This window comes from Cottoperca gobio, chromosome 10, assembly GCF_900634415.1.
Source record: "Cottoperca gobio chromosome 10, fCotGob3.1, whole genome shotgun sequence".
Classification (NCBI taxonomy): Eukaryota; Metazoa; Chordata; class Actinopteri; order Perciformes; family Bovichtidae; genus Cottoperca; species Cottoperca gobio.
Genome location: NC_041364.1, coordinates 9,642,014 through 9,658,284, shown reverse-complemented (window position 1 = coordinate 9,658,284; position 16,271 = coordinate 9,642,014). Strand labels below are relative to the sequence as shown.

Here is a 16,271-nt window from a genome sequence, read left to right as displayed (position 1 = left end):
TTAAGTCTAAAGTTTAATATTGGAGCATTCATTTATACCTGGAAACAAATGAACACATACTTAACTTCATAGATGTCCAGTTATACCGTCAGGCTACTAAAAGTACATCTAGCCAATCAGAATTGATAATTTTCAGTAATCATCTTGGATTGACCAATAACAAACATGTTCCATGCTAACAGGACATAGGGTACATCCCAAGTCTCTTAAAATTGCTTTTAATCGTCTTTTAATGATTAAATGCTTTTAATGCAAGGAAAGGAAACGAGGAAATATGGTTTTAGAGAAATGAGACGTCCGTTTCTGATGTCGGCGATCACGGCTGGATCAGCTGTCAGTCGGCTTTAACAGCAGTAGAGATTTTTGACAGTTTGTGTCTGCACACGTGCTTATATTAATAAAAAAAGGCACACAGTTATCACTGCCAGAGCAGCAGCAGCAGCAGCTTGTTACCTGTTTCACAAACACCTGCACACAAATAACAACCTGCATTCTGTGTTTATACTGTGTACCGTGTCCTACTTAGAGGCACCGGGATCTTTTCAAGGGGCAGAATGCATTTATATTATTTATGCATTTTTGTATTAATATGCATTGATATTGTGATTGTGAACTCATTATTTAATAACCCAGAATATGATTATGGTGTATTTTGAACACATCATTAATATCAAACCCAACGCTCGGGAATTATCAGCCTCACATGTGGAAGGAAATGACGATAAATTAAAAATGTAAATGTAAAAAGCTCCGAGCTTTGGGATGGTCCTCAATACGGTGCACCAGAACAACTTCCGGTTCAAGCGAGGAGCAGGGAGCGAGGACATATCAAAGCCTTGGGATGTACCCATAGAGTCGTTTCTCAGATTATCATATTTGGGGCCTGGCCTGAAGCAGTTTTAGGGAAAATATAATCTCATCATTAACTGAAATATATACTCAATCACGTTTGACGATAGAAATAAATAATTGGGTACCCACTTTCAGGTTTACGGTATGATTATTACCGATTAAGAAACAGTGTTTTGATGCTTTAGGCTTCCATACTATCAAGAAAAAAGTTAACTAAAACTAACATTTAAGACTTTTGACGGTGCTCATCAAGCAAACAGTCAAATTTAATATATGGAGAAAAACTTTCGAGTTTACAGTAAATATAAGAAGATCCTAAGTACGCCTTTAAGATATTAAATATCAAAGTAAGAAACAATCCTGATTAGTGCATGCATGTAAACGACATTTAAATCCAAATCAACCTTACACACGAAAACTAAAACACAAGCGTCTCTCGTAAAATAACCAAAGCTGTTCAACCTCTGGCAGAAGACCTTGTGTTCATTAAGTGAATCATGTTCATTGTAAGAAACTGATCGAGATGCCTTTTCTTTCATAACAGAAACTAATGACAAACAGATAAATGCAGTTAATGTTCTATCTTCCTAACAATGATAAGACTGATACAATGTGTGAACAGCGTAATTTCATCTTTAAAATCCTTATAAAACACAGAAGCGTGACTCTCAGCTGCAACACTTTGTGTCCACAGCAGTCACATTGAACAGCTGGAAGCTACATGCACGTGTACCTGCAGTAACACTGCGAGTATCTCGATACACAGCTTCACAACGAGTCAGAGAGGGCCGTGTTGAGCTCTAAAAAAACGATATAAACCGCAGTGTCCTCGTACCTGTCACTTGTCCTGTACCTTCACGCCGTTAGCAGCATCCTTCAGGGCGCAGACATGTTGGATTATTGAACGCAGCGGCCGGTTTCCTGCTGGTGATCACGACGTCGCCCCCTGCTGGAGCGGAGGGGCAACTGCAGCACCTGGGAGAACAGGGAGGAGCTGAGGTGTTGCTAAATGACCTCCACTCTATAAGAAATAAATCCCTTTAATAACAGAAAATATACTGACAACTCATTGCACGGACCCATAAGGAAAAAACAGAACATTTATTTTAGATAACAAGTCTACCCACAGTAAAAAACTAATTAAAAAAAACAGAAATCAGGACACTTTTCAAGATATGTTCTATTGAATAGTGTATCTAAAGTAAATAACAATTATTTAAAACTGAAAGCTCATTTAATGAAGTGTCCAGAGAGAAAAATCAGAGCATTTTCTGTTATCAAATACTGTAAGACGCAAATTCCAATTTCTGTTGCTTTCATCTTTGGTGCGTGACAGTTCGTTGTTTCACATTGTGAGACATTTCTTGTTGCTTACAATACATGCAACAAGAAACAAAAACGAAAAATACCTTACAATATATAAAATAAATACTATAAGGGATATACTGGCAATAGCATGACTGGGAAGAATACCAATGCAAAATGTGATAATATTAAATATTATCAGGAGGCAACATTCATACTACAGGCCTATCCACCAGTGTGATGCAAGTCCAAAAAGGATCCCAAACTGATGCTTTACTCCATCCTGTTAATCATCCAATTCTCCACTTGATATGTTGTGTATTTGGGTTCTGTCCCCAAATAAACAAAATCCTTGAGATAACGGCAATTTCCTTAATTTGCTCAAATATTCCAAAATTGGATAATTGGGCATTCCCAAATGCAGTGTTTAAAAGATTGTCTTAGATTTAACATCTTATTTTACAGTGCGGTATTCTATCATAGTTGTAACGATATAACCGCACGATTCTGTAGTTGTTCAGAGTTTAATATGAAAGTGCCTGCATAACATTTAGTGTAGTATTTATTCTTTTTTTTTTTTACTACATCTCACATTTAACCTAAAGGATTTCACTTAGTGGACAAACTTGTTTTCGTCTGAAATATATTTTACTCAAATATTGCTACAGAGCAAATAAGCTGCTGGCATCAGCAACTCATTTACATTTAGCACCTTGAGATTGCTTTTAGCTTTGAAAGGCGCTTTACAAATACAACTTATTATTATTATTTTATATTATTTAGTGTGTTATTACTATCTAAACTCACTGAAAAACAAGAAGCCAGAAATATAACCAGAAAAAGGTTTTATTAAAATATTTTATTTGAAATAAATTCAAGTTATTTACAATAACAGTTTCTTTTGATAGTGGCCGTGTCCACTGACAGATTTAGGTGATTGGTAATCGTTGGATATTCTATGATAAACAACTTTAGGCCAAATTAATCAGAAAACAAACTCACCATACAAAAGTGCTCAAAGTGACACAAAATATTTCTAATTCTTTCGTATTAAAACGTGAAGGGTGAAATTCAAACTGTAAATATTGTTTACTTTCTCCTGTGAGTTTCACAATACAATTAAAGGCTCCCACAAAGAATGTTTCTGATGCCACACACATTGAAGTCAGGGTTCACAGTACATTTGATATGTTTGAGGTATAAACAACAGAGAGGAACGTTTGACATTGATACAAAAATGGTCACAAATATTCTGGGGCAGGATATTTAATAAATAATTTCATATTCTAAAAAAAAAAAGGATTCACAGATCAGCTGGTGGAGTTGGTCACTTTCTGGAGGGCAGCGGCGCTCACATTTAGGGAATGCTCATTGGGAAGAAACTCCCTCAATAGGAATGACAGGAGCATCTGTTGTGAAAGATAAGGCTACAAAATCAAGTCAAATTCAAATTTATTCATATAGCCCAATATCACAAATTACACATTTGTCTCAGTGGGCTTTACAGTCTGTACAACAATCGGTAAAATATTTGTATTTTTAAAAAAAACATGAAAACTACAATAAACGAGGGATGGCGACAGGAAGTAAATGTTTAAATACTTACATATACCAGCGTTTTGTTTCCCTCTCCGTCCTGGAAAAGATTAAAAACAGACTCCATGTCCGTCCTCTTCAGGATAAGATAGTTTGAATCTACAACGAGAAAACAAAAACTACATTTTAGCTGGATTATCAACTATCAAAATAACTGGTGCAGAGAGATGTCACCTACATCTGGCATTGATTAGGTTGTGCGCTCGATCCCTGGTCTCGTTCTTCTCCTCGTCGGTGCGAGGAGGATGAGGAGGAGGAGGAGGAGGTGCTGCTGGCTGTAAATCTGGCCACTGTTTGTCCCGCAGGGTGTCGATGTATGCAGCCATCTGCACTTCTGTGGGGTTCATCTTGCTTAGGAAGGAGTTCACTTTCCTGGAGGAGAATACAATCAGAAGTCACTGAAGGATCAAAGCGCTCTATAAAACTCTGCAAGCGTTGGAAGTCACTTACTTTTTCAAGATGGGCATAACAGGTTTCAAAATGGCATCGAATATGTTTATGAGGATGGAGTTTCCTGTTAAGACAGACGGAGTATTAGTTATATCTTCAAGAAGACATCCTAAAAAAAAAAGGATCACATCAATGTTTTTGCATGTTGACGCTTATTTGGCCGAGATTCTGTCCAAGTATGAAACTAAAAACGTTACAAAGCTTTGAAGCAGAGTTAAGGGTTAATGTGTTTTTCCTCATCCAAATGCAGATTCTAATGAAAGAGGGTATTGTATGTTGCACAGACTGAAGCGTCCGTGTTACTCCGAGGCTAATTTATCAGCTATATAGATTAAATTGACTCAACCTGGCTCGTTAATGCTATTATTTGGGCACTATTAGAGACTTTTTTACATAGCAGGTCAGTAAAAACATTGATTATTGCAGGTTCACAATAACCAGCAATGATTCTCTAAAGCGTACCAGACTGTTCAACACTTTCTTCATACCTTCCAGTGGGAAACTGGTTTTGGTTCATTTCAGTACAATGTGAAAAACTTTAGAAGTTAGGTTTGAAGTTTACCTGAGATGTTTAGCTAGATAAATAATTCATCACAATGAAATTTCTTTTGTCACGGTTACATTATTGTGTCATGGTAATTCAGTTCAAAGATGAACAAATGCTCCTGATGAAGCTTCACCATCGCCGTCTGACAGCGAGGTAAAGCAGTGAAAATATTCTAAAGATAGCGTACCATTGCTGATATTGATTTTATTTTAAGGCGTTCCTTTCTTTAAAGGCTAAAATACATTTTAATGTTGCCCCCTGGGGGCGTGTCATCTACTGTGATGGATAAGTACCTCAAACATTTTAACAATGCTGTAAACGATGGTTTGAACAGTGAACAAACCAGATATTTCTTTCAGCAGATCGAACATGGCTTTGGTCGCCTCCAGCTGCTCCCAGTTGACTTGGCTCCTCTGACACTGGGGGTCCTCCCGTCGTGGTGAAGTCACCTGGTTCTTCCCTTTAGCTCTGATGAAACATGTTTTCTCCTTTTTATTTGACCTTGCACTGAAATTAAGCCACGACGGTCCTTCTGAGCTCTCCCCCTGCTCGCCTCCATTTTGGCTGCAGTGTGGCGTGGCGTCTAAATCTGGCGTGTTTCCATTACTGGTGGTTTTTGTCAAGACCAGAGACTCTTGTGACCTGGATCGAGTCAGTCCTTTGAAAATCAGTTTAAAGTGAGAGGTTAAAGGATTATCAGAGTCCTCCGTTTTGTCTTGGGAACAGTTTTCATTTGAAGAGTCTGAGTTAGCAGCAGACAGCGGTTCATTTTCTGTTTCTGCTTCCTCCGGCGGTGCTGAAGAAGAATCATGTTGGGAGATAACAATAGTTGGGATTGAAGCAACATCACCAGCCCTCTCAGTAGAGGCACCAGGGGTTTCTAAAAGCAGAGCTGTCGATTGTGGAAGTAGAGATGATGTTATGATTTCTTTTGGGGCTTCTGTCTGAGGGCTGGAGCTCTGTAGAGGAAAAACAAAGCAATCAGGTTGTGACAGCTGACCTTGAGGCCCCCGCCTCACAGAGTGGCAGACACCAGCAGGGAACTAATCCATAAACTGTACATCAGTTCAGTAAGACTTAAAAAACTGGGCACTTCACAGTTAATCTAGTTGAATGTACAATTTACAAGGAGTACTACACAGCATAGTGTTGTCAACTTGAAACATTTGAACACAAAGCCTGCGTTACAAACAGGTGATGCAGAATTTGACAGATACGAGTGTTTATTATGCAGGGAGGGTCTAATGAAAGATGCTATTAAGTTGCATTTCTGGAAATGTAGGATCCATATTTTGAGCTCGACTCATACTTGTGGCTAAAAGTCAAGATGTCCTCATCCACCGTTGCTCACAACGTGTCCCTTAATAGTTTTTGTAATTGTACGTTATACTTATAACCAATAAAACAATAACTGCTGAGATCTGAGAACACAAGCAGTCAGACAGTTCAGTTCAGGTCATCCCCCCTCATATCGCCTACTGAGCAGGAAATCTGTATATACACACAACCATGGGAAGTGGGTCATCATTGAACCAGGGTTTGTAAACTGTGAAGGACGTTTACAGTGGACTTTTTGAGTAATTATTTCACCATTCTTCTTTGTTCTCTCTCCTGGGAGTTTGTTTAAACCCCGTCTGATCATCTGTGTTCTTGGTCCATCAGACAACATTTTAGCATTCACAGATGTCAGAAACTTGGTAAGCACCATCTTACTATTAGTGATGGAATTAAAGCCCCAGGTTGTAATGAACCATAAATATTCTTTCCTGAAAAAGGCACAATGAGTAGGATGTGCAGACTCAAAAAATAATCCCTCTCAGTCACTACTTATGACTCACTAGAAGTGTGTGTCTGTACCTGCAGATATCCTGCAGCCCTCCGCCTTCATTTTCTCTATTTTCTTTTGCATGTTTCGGGACATTTATGTGCGTCAACCTCTATAAAAATGTAGCGACCAGGTGCCAGGTTCTAAGTATGAGAGAATGAATCTGAGGTTGGCTTTCGCCTGCTGTGGAGCACAGTAACCGCCATTCAGCCGGCGAGGAGGGGTCAACTTTGAGTGTTATGTTTACAGTGGCAATTTTGACTTTAAGATGTCAGCTTGAAGAAAAGCAAATATGTGAACCTTTACCTCCTCCTCCTCGTGACCTGGAGTCAGGAAGTAAGCCAGGCCGCTCAGAAGGCGCCACACGCCTCCAGAATGTTCATCCTCATTCAGCAGCTTGTCAAGCGGGCAGAGGAACTGAAAAACCGGTTGAGTGTGGCCGATCAGATTATCAGAAACCAACTCCTGTAAAAGAAAATAACAAAATGTTGAGTCATAAAGATTGTGAAGTGTTTATCTGTCAGCACAGCTACATTTTTCTGTTGTCTTTCACCTGCAAGAAGTGCTCCACTGATACTCTGGCTTCTTCTTTGACCTCAGCGTTGACATCCGACACCTCCAGCACCAGGATGGAGGGCAGGCTGGTTGAGTCCTGAAAAAGTGTTTTGATGATAAGAAAGCTTCAAGACGAAACAGCACTTGGTCAACCCCGCTGTTTTTGACATCTGGTAAAAGTTTTAAAAAACTGTATCCCATACGACTGCAAGTTAAATAAGTTGAATTCCAGACTTCTTGTTGTGGTTTGTTTTCACAACGATGCTCCCCCCTCTGGTTTATGCTGAATAGACAGTAAGCAGTAAACACAACTCTTTTCTCTGAAGTCAAAGGAAAACAATCCTGACAACCAGAACATCTTCTTTCATGAGTGGGGTCCAGGGGGGATATGAAGGGTGAGTGGGGGTCATGGTGAGAGTGTGGAGGTGGAGGGAGAGAGGGGGAGAGGGAAGATGGAGGAATTAATAATTGAAGTATAAGTGAGAACGCAAGAGGAGGGGACCTGAAGAAATTAGGGGAAGGGATTTAAGTTATAATACTATAATAATGATTTCAATCTGTATATCACTGTGTTCACTCACTGAAATAAAAACAAAAAACCTCACAAGGGGGGGCCTCTGCAGAGCCAAGATGGGGCCTCACAGGAATGCAACCAAAAAGAAAACACTGCAATAAATTTGGGGGTTTAGCAGCCGGTTACAATGTGTACATCTCAATGTTAATGGCCATAGTCTCCCAGGGTAATGATCAGTGACTACAGCTACTTTAATTTAGAAACGTAAAGCCTTGGTTCGTCAGATTATATTGCATATATGGCCACTGTAGCCATGATATATTTTCAATGCGAGCATGGGTCATTCCTATAATAAAACATAATCACCTCTGCCATTATATTGCGTTTTATGGTATGCAGCAAACCCTTTCTTTCTTTCTTTAATTTTATTTTCAATTTATACAGATTACACACTTAATGTCACCCTCAAAACAAATGGTATGTAACCCAAAATACTTAGCCAACGGCTAACTATACAAACAATCAGACAAAAAGAGGACAAGAAAACAACCCAAATGGGGCGTCCCGGTAGCTCAACCGGTAGCACACGCGTCCCATATACCTTGCTCACAGCGGCCAGTGGTTCAAGTCCGACCTGTGGCGTTTGCTGTATGTCGTTCCCTCTCTCTCTCCCCTTTCACAATCTGCACTTCTCTATCATAAAGGCATGAATAGCCCATAAAAATAACTTAAAGAAAACAACCCAAACATAAGTCATCATCCTTACAACGACAACGACAATGGGTAATGATCATGTGGACCTTACCCTTTTGGGATCAGTTGGATTCCAAGGTTGCAGAACCTTTTAATATGATTTCAGAATATTCCTCTGCAATAAAATCTATAAAAAGGGTTCCAAACTGAGAAAATCCATTCATGTGCTCTTGGAGAACAGCAAGCCCTTTTTTAATGAATGCAGTTACTTCATATTGCAACAGAGCAAAACTGTGTTCGACTTTACTTACAGTATGTAGATTTTACACTTAGTTGCTAGTTTATTAGATGCACCTAACTGAAACTAATCGAGGCAAAATCAACAGTCCTGCTATAAATCCTTGATGAAGGTTATAAATCGGTTTCCTTTGGATGAAACCGTTTGAGAGTTAATGATTAAACTTCATGACCATTTTGGAGGCTGTCATTTGCAGTGCTGTTGAACTGTACTGCATTATACAGAGAGGTATCTCCGTCATTTAGCCTCATTGAGATGAATGGGTTGGACAAAATAATAGAAACACCTGTCAGTAACACACAATACAATTCAATTCAATAGCACCACAAACTACTGATTTATTGCAGGACTGAATTACGTTTTAGCTGGGTGTACCTAATAAAGTTAAAAGGTTAGAAATGTCCAGTGTTTAGTATTTAGTGGCATTCAGCGGTGAGGTTGAAGATTGAGACCAACTGTTTACCTCTCCGCTCACCCCTCCCTTTCCAACCGTGTCCTGGACTACTGTAGAAACATGGCGGTGCAACATGGCGGACTACAAGGAAGAAGACCTGCTCCTTGTATGTGAAGGGCTCATTATGAGCCAAGGAAAACACAACAATTCTTAGATTTAGGCAAAGAATGTGTATAAAAAAGTGGAACGTAGCAAAAGTGACGTCACCCATTGGTTTGTGGACTACTGTTCTGAAGCCTGGAGTTTGGTATTTTGGCCGTCCCTATCTTGGTATTTGGAACCAGAAGTGACACGAGAGGGTGGAGCTAGGTACAAATAAACGCTGAATAAGACATTTATAGCCGACCAAAATGTTCCAATTAACTTTCATGAACTGAAAACACACTGAAAGGGTTAAAGTTGTAAGACGAAAACACGGACAACATCCAACCAGGTAGCAACCTGTCAATCACAAGGTAGCACATTTTCTTATAGACTTCTATACAATCTGACTTTTTGCAAGAATTGGAGTTGCCCCCTACTGGCTAATAGAGAGAAAACAGGTTTAAGGCACTTCCCTATTGGTTTCAGGTGTTTATACACTAATGAAAACATAGTTATGAACATTATATTCCATTTATGCCAATAGATCCACCTTTATTCTACACTGGAAGTGGAAAATAATGTATAAAATAAGGGCGAAAAAAACACGAAACATGGCTTTCCATCTGCGTTTTACCTGCCATCTGTTGCGGAAGTATAGAACATCCATGTAGGTCTTCCTGATGTCCCACTGTAGGTTCTCAGGGCTGCCCTTCTCCTCCAGGTGAAAGGTGAAGATTAGCTCCTCATCAGACCAGTCGGCCTACAACACAGTGAACTCCAGCTCAAACATTAACATACCATCCAAGGACAAACTTTTACGGAGCCTTGGCAGACAGATAACAAGCCTCCGGGACATTCCACACTGTCACTGATATTTATAACTCACATGAGGGATGCTGACGGCCCAGCTGCCAGCGCGCCACATCTCATACGACAGCTTGAATTCCATCATGTCCTCTTGGACGCTTGTCAAGTAGTTCTCCAGATCACTATCCTCCTTATGGTGTTTGGCCAAAAAAAAGAAGCTACGATGAATCTGTCATGTTTCACAAAAGGTCGTCTTCATTTTAAGATGCTGTGCAGCAGACTCACCCTGTCAGAGTCCTGCTGGCTGTAGATGGAGCTCTCCCTGCTGCTGACATCGTCCTCATTGGACACGTCGCTCTGGATCGCCATGAACCTCAGAATCAGCTCATGCTCTATCTTTTTCATCTTCTTCTTCTTGGCCTTCTTAGACTTTACTTTGTCCACAAATTTAGACCATCCTTCTTTTAACTTGTTAGCTGAAAATACAAACACAACCACATAGAAAATTCCACGACTTTTCTCTTTTCTTTATTATGTAAAGCAGAGCACTAAAGAAACACAATATTGTACATGCAGAGAATAGCAATGCACTATACCTCGACCTTGATCATCACAACAGTAAATCTGCATTTTGTTTTTCTGCACTGTGATAAAGTGTAGCAACCTTTGAGCATCACTAGAGCTGGAAATGTAGTGAGCAAACTACTTACCAGATATAATCAATGTTTCATTAGGCATGTAAGCATGATTAGTAATCACATGTTTAATGTTATAATCAATAAGATGGCTTAGTAATGAATAAATGTCCCATCAGATTTAAATAAACCTTACAGATTAGGACAAACAAAGGCGTTGATGATGAGATCATTATAGAAAATACACATATTTGTCACTATTATTGCATCATCAGTTCTTATTGAGCCATATTTTCTGTTGGATTGTTTGCGATACAAAGAAAAGAGATACAAGACATGATTTGGCATTCAGCTTGCTGTTTGTGTAATTAGCCGTCTATACCAACAAAGATAACAAAGAAACAGGGGATTAATTAGATTGGTAAGGAAAATTCTAATGTTATGTTGTTGACAACACATTCCTATTCATTCATTCATTCATTCATTCAACTGTTTAACAAGACGTTATGCAAGCACAGGCCTCTATTCTCTAAACGCCCACAAAATACTCCATCTGCCTTTCTTTAATCTCTATTATCCTCATCAGAAATGCTCTCACATTCACAGCTCAAATCACAAAAAAACACCTTTTCTTTTGGCCTTGATCCTGGTGCTGGTTGAAATCCCTGCTCCCTCCAAGCTCCTAGAAATAAATAAAAAACAGCCACCAAACAAAACCAGGTCAGATCCAATTTTAAGACACAGAAGGTGTCTCGTCTCCTACAATCATTGCTTTGAGGCCAACTAGGTCAAGCCAGCGGGGTACAAAAGATGACTTTCACTCACACTTCACTGCCCTCGGCCTCGCCTTCACCCTCATGTGAAGCCAGAGAGGTTTGATCCAGGTCTGATCCACACAGCTCCTCCACAGAGCCTTTGGGGGTCACGCTGTCCAGCTGGTTCACCACCAGCTGGTTCAGGTTGTCGGGGTCTGACAGCCATGTCACCAACAGACCCAGCCCTTAAGAAAACAGACGACACACTAATCCTACAAGCTCTGTTTGCATGGCATAAACACACACTATAATCAGGAGGCACAATATTCACATTTCCCAATAGTATTGGATTGCAATGAGTCACGTTTTTTTAATCCTCTTACAACAGCTGCACAGAACAGAAATATTTATTTAAAATATGCTAATTTGATTTCTAGTCAAGAGTTAGTAGCAGCCTTGCTTGTCTTTCTCCAAAGGTAACAAAATCCACCTGCCAGCACCTCTAATGCTCACAGCTGTACACGCTGTACCTCGTTTGTTTAATCCATAAAAGAAAGACAATATTTGTATTTCCCGTAATGTCAGAATATTACTTTAAACTGAAACATTTCTGTTGACTTGTGTAGCTGTAGCTAAGTGGCACAATACATCATTAGAATATGCAAAATCATGATCATCATTTTTACTGTGAAAGCAAAGCCCTGATAATTTGCCAATTGTTCCACATTTGTGCAAACGCTCAATTATGTTTCTATGAACAAAACTATGTAGTTGCAATGAGCTGTTTCTAGCTGCCAAGACAAAGACCTTCAGATAATGTTTTAAGTGCAGCTGCCAAAATCACTTATTGTAAGTGAGCTACATGCATAATGGCAACAACCTTCAGCACAGCAAGACTCCCATGAGATAAGACATTTTATCTATACAAAAAAGAAGAAGACAACGCCTAAAGGAAATCAGCACATCACTGCGGTAGTGCGCTTTCCTTTTAAGCAGCACAAAATCATGATCTAAGCTCTAAAATGCGCCTGACAATAAGGGATTACATACAATTCACACTTGTAAAAGAAGTTCTGGGAGGCTTAGGCCTTATGCAAGAGGGATAATTTAGTGCTTTCTTACCCTTTAAGGCAACAATCTCATTTAAGGCACAGCGGTTGACTTCATGGCCCCAGAGAGATTTGTGGAAAAAGTTACGTACTAGAGCGTCAGAAAACTCTCGGAGGACCTGCAATCTCCTCTGCTCTGGAGCTGAACAACAGCTCTCTGAAACGGAAAGCAAAAGAGACGGGATTATTACAGAAAGGACTAAACTGGATCATGGATCAGAAATCCTTTATTAGTCCCACAACGGGGAAATTTACCAAATGTTTATCCCCACACATCTCTGACAATCCCTCGATGATAAAATCTGATGCAATGTTGAAACACCATTCAACATAAAAACAACCATTACGATGTCACAGCAGGTAAGATCTTGTAAAAGCAAGGTAAATTATTCATAGGTGATAAAAACATTACGGCGGTTTATAGAGTTCAGAAAGATGAAGTAACTGAAGCAGCATGAATTCTGAGAGAAAGTAAGTGTAAAGTCTCACCTGTCAGACTGCTTCGCATTATGTAAGTACTGGGTCAAAATACGAACTGAGCCCACGACCGCCTGGCAAACATCAAAGTCTTTGGCTCTCTCAATGATTCTGTCTATTACAAAGTCGAACTCCCTGCTGAGCACCTGGTGCAGAGGCTGCTGCTCGCACAGCTCGGGAACGGCGTACCAAGGCAGGACCAGCTGGGCGTAGGCGCACTCGAACACTGAAGACGGCAGTCACAAAAGGAAAATTCATTTTAACACCTAACTCCCACGCTCTCAAACTCGAGGACTGCTGCAACTTCATTTCATTTCATTTTTTTATTTGTTCCACTAGTGGTAATGCACAAGAAAGAAAAGAAATTCACAATCAAACACAACTCTGTTCACACATGCCATGAGAGCTGCAAGTAACAAATACATTCATTATCGATTAATCTGCCTGTTGCTTTCTGGATTCATCTTTTAAAATAGTGAAAAATATCCGTCCCAGTTTGTCAAAGTGCAAGGTGATGTCTTTAAATGTCTTGTTCTGTCCCGCCAACAACGGGAAGATAATCAGTAGAATATGATATTTAAAAAAGAAAAGAAAAAGCAGAAAATCTCCATGTTTGAGAGGTTGAAACTGCATTTTCTGCCATTTTTGCAATAAAAAGTACTTTCATGATTATTAATATAGCTGCAGGGGGCAGGGAGAAAACATGAATAAACACTAAAAGTAGATGTCTGTCAATGTTAAATGTTTTACTTTACTCTGAAGTCCAGAACTCCTGTCCAAACTATTCAATTCAAAACTCGACACACAGATCCATGACAGGATTCCCTCTGAACGTGATGAAGACGGGTCCCGCTGGAGAGCATGTTTTATTTACAGTAATGTTATTTATATATCATCGAGAGAAAAAACAAGAAAAACTGCTGAAAGTGCTGATGTGGGGTTTTTCACACAGTATCTCATTTATGTCGGTAGGCCAGAAGATTTCTTTTTTAAACTATGAATTATTAATATTTTCAGTGATTTAAGAGGCGTACAAAGACTTTCAATGAAAAAAGCACAAAAACAAGTTGGAATAAAATCACTTTCCATGTAAATAGACTATTACAGTTTTATGTCTTACACTGTTTCCACTGCATTAGTGTGTATGTATAGTGAAACAAAGTGTTCGATAATAATATTTTGACTGATTATGATTAAATATATAGAAGTCTGTGTAATATTACACTTATTTTGGGTTGTTGGCAGCTTTATACTTTGTTAAAGTGACAAAATGAAAAGTTAGACTTATAGAAAGACACAAGTTAACCTGAATCAGCTTGGACCCCTGGTTGAATACGAGTTATATATATATATATATATATATATATATATATATATATATATATATATATATATATATATATATATATATATATATATATATATATATATATATTTACATTTAGGGAAAAGGTGCTTTTAAAGGCCAAATCATCAATCATCAATATTTTACCTTTTCAAGTCCACTATTTTCCAATGGTCTTCAAACTTTGACTTAAGCCTTGAGAAATGTGAATGTAGATAACATAAAATATCTTTAAAGTCAATATTATTCTCAAAGAAACTGAGCGCAGAGCTTTGATATCAATCTTAATAAACGCTGCACAAACTAGCAAGCAAACACAGCCGAAAAACAAGAAGCATGGAAAGCAGATATCTTATTTCCTGTTTCACACGTCACAGACATATGCAGTGTGTATATTGAGAGGGTGTGTTTTTCATCTTTTTCTTCCTATGCCTAAAGCCCCTCCTCGCTTCATGTAACATGAGCTCCAGCTGCAGATGTGTCTTTGCAGAACTGTCCTTTCAACTGTGTGAAGTCAAAACAGACGTAAAATGTGCTGACAAAAACAACCTGAAGTCAAAAGCAGAACTTTTATTGTTACCGTCACTGACATGTTCATGAAGAGTGTTTTTAGAACTGTACATTCAAACGTGTTCACACCCAAAACAAATTCTACTGTAAGACATGCCTCACCTTGTTGTAGAGACGTCTTTACATGTGGATACTGAGAATCCAGTAGTTCAGCCTGCTCTCTGCTTTTTGCATCTGTCAGGTCACCAAACAACGGTCCCTCAGCAGATTCCTGGAAAACACAAAACTATGAGTTAAATACCAGAGATTAGGAAGACAAAGCATTGTATAACTGTAACATTAGTACGTGCTAAACTCTGGGTGACATGTGTGATGAGTGAAAACAAGTTCTTCAGGCCTCAGTACAAAACAATGCACCTCAGGCTATGAGTAAAGATACTTCAAAGACAAGTTGTGACTGATTTACACTTTGATCAAGGCATTGTTATTACATTAAATCCTAATATTAACATAATGATCTCACTTATAAGCACATAGGCGGTTTAAAGTGGTATCATATGATCTACTAATGCATCTCACGCTCTCATATTTAAGATTTTAAACATGACTCGGTTTTGATCATGCAACACCGCGCGTAACTGTTTCCTGCAAAGAAGACGACGCACAAATGGATTCAATACCTGGAGTGGGATTTTCCTTCGTCTCTTCATCAGTCTGAGTGCCGCTCTCTCTTCCACGGTTTCCGAATAACAGTGGAGCAGAAAAACAAAAGAGGAAACATAGGAAGTACTGTGTGACAGAGCGACCGCAGTCTGAAAAATACCACACCAAGCCGAGCGTTATGGCGATGGAGAAGCGCCATAAATACATCTTCTTTTCCTTACAAGAGGCTCGTTCTGCGCGTGCCTCCCACTTTGTTGCATATAGCCGGAGCTGGTTTGTTCACCCACATCTTTAGCACTGAGAACAAGGCAGTGTTTCCTCCAAACAAACACGAAGTGAAACGGCGGAAAAAAACGAACTTTATTAAACTGGTTGAAGCGGAGCTGTGATTGGCTGCAGGAAGTCCCCGCGTGCCTGTTGTTGATTATAGCAGGATGCCATCTACAGGTCGCGGCCAGCTGACAGCAGGGTACTCCCATTTATGAATACAGTAGGCCTATATTTCAGGCAAATAGTGTACTTTTTACTCAACTACTATTGTCTGACAGCTTTAGTTACTTTACAGATTCAGACTAATAATACAAAATATAAATGAACTAATACATTATGATATATTATTACGGATTAAGATACGTATGAGTAATTAAAATCATCCCCACGTTTACCAGCTGCAACATCAAAGTAACCAATACATTAATGCATCAATACTTATAATACAATAATATAATTTAAATTATTCGGAAATTACCCTTTTGCACAATGAGTACTTTTGATATATTAAGTATATTTTGAGGCTA

General features: G+C 39.1%; 2 protein-coding genes across 3 annotated transcripts in view; both read right to left on the bottom strand.

Annotated features, from left to right (window-relative positions):
- Positions 1 to 1,841, bottom strand: part of mrpl11 (mitochondrial ribosomal protein L11) — a 37,284-nt gene extending 35,443 nt beyond the window's left edge. Inside the window, exon 1 of the mRNA XM_029441482.1 lies at positions 1,688 to 1,841. The gene's annotated coding sequence lies outside the window, so the exon portion shown is untranslated. The remainder of the gene's footprint in view (positions 1 to 1,687) is intronic.
- A 1,156-nt stretch (positions 1,842 to 2,997) lies between these two features.
- On the bottom strand, positions 2,998 to 15,829 carry LOC115015170 (uncharacterized). Of its 2 annotated transcripts, XM_029442399.1 has the most exons (17): positions 15,696 to 15,804; positions 15,492 to 15,541; positions 14,974 to 15,082; positions 12,969 to 13,182; positions 12,493 to 12,636; positions 11,441 to 11,615; positions 11,242 to 11,297; positions 10,266 to 10,456; positions 10,060 to 10,170; positions 9,808 to 9,933; positions 7,129 to 7,227; positions 6,882 to 7,040; positions 5,094 to 5,709; positions 4,204 to 4,267; positions 3,932 to 4,125; positions 3,764 to 3,852; positions 2,998 to 3,584 (listed from the first exon to the last, which is right to left on the bottom strand). In XM_029442399.1, exons 4-17 carry the CDS (start codon positions 12,985 to 12,987, stop codon positions 3,468 to 3,470), a joined length of 2,160 nt encoding a protein of 719 aa, XP_029298259.1. In that variant the 5' UTR covers positions 12,988 to 13,182; positions 14,974 to 15,082; positions 15,492 to 15,541; positions 15,696 to 15,804; the 3' UTR covers positions 2,998 to 3,467. The 2 variants fall into 2 exon arrangements, with proteins under 2 accessions (XP_029298259.1, XP_029298260.1); XM_029442400.1 differs by having other exon boundaries at positions 2,998 to 3,566; positions 15,492 to 15,829.
- Positions 15,830 to 16,271: the final 442 nt, after the last annotated feature.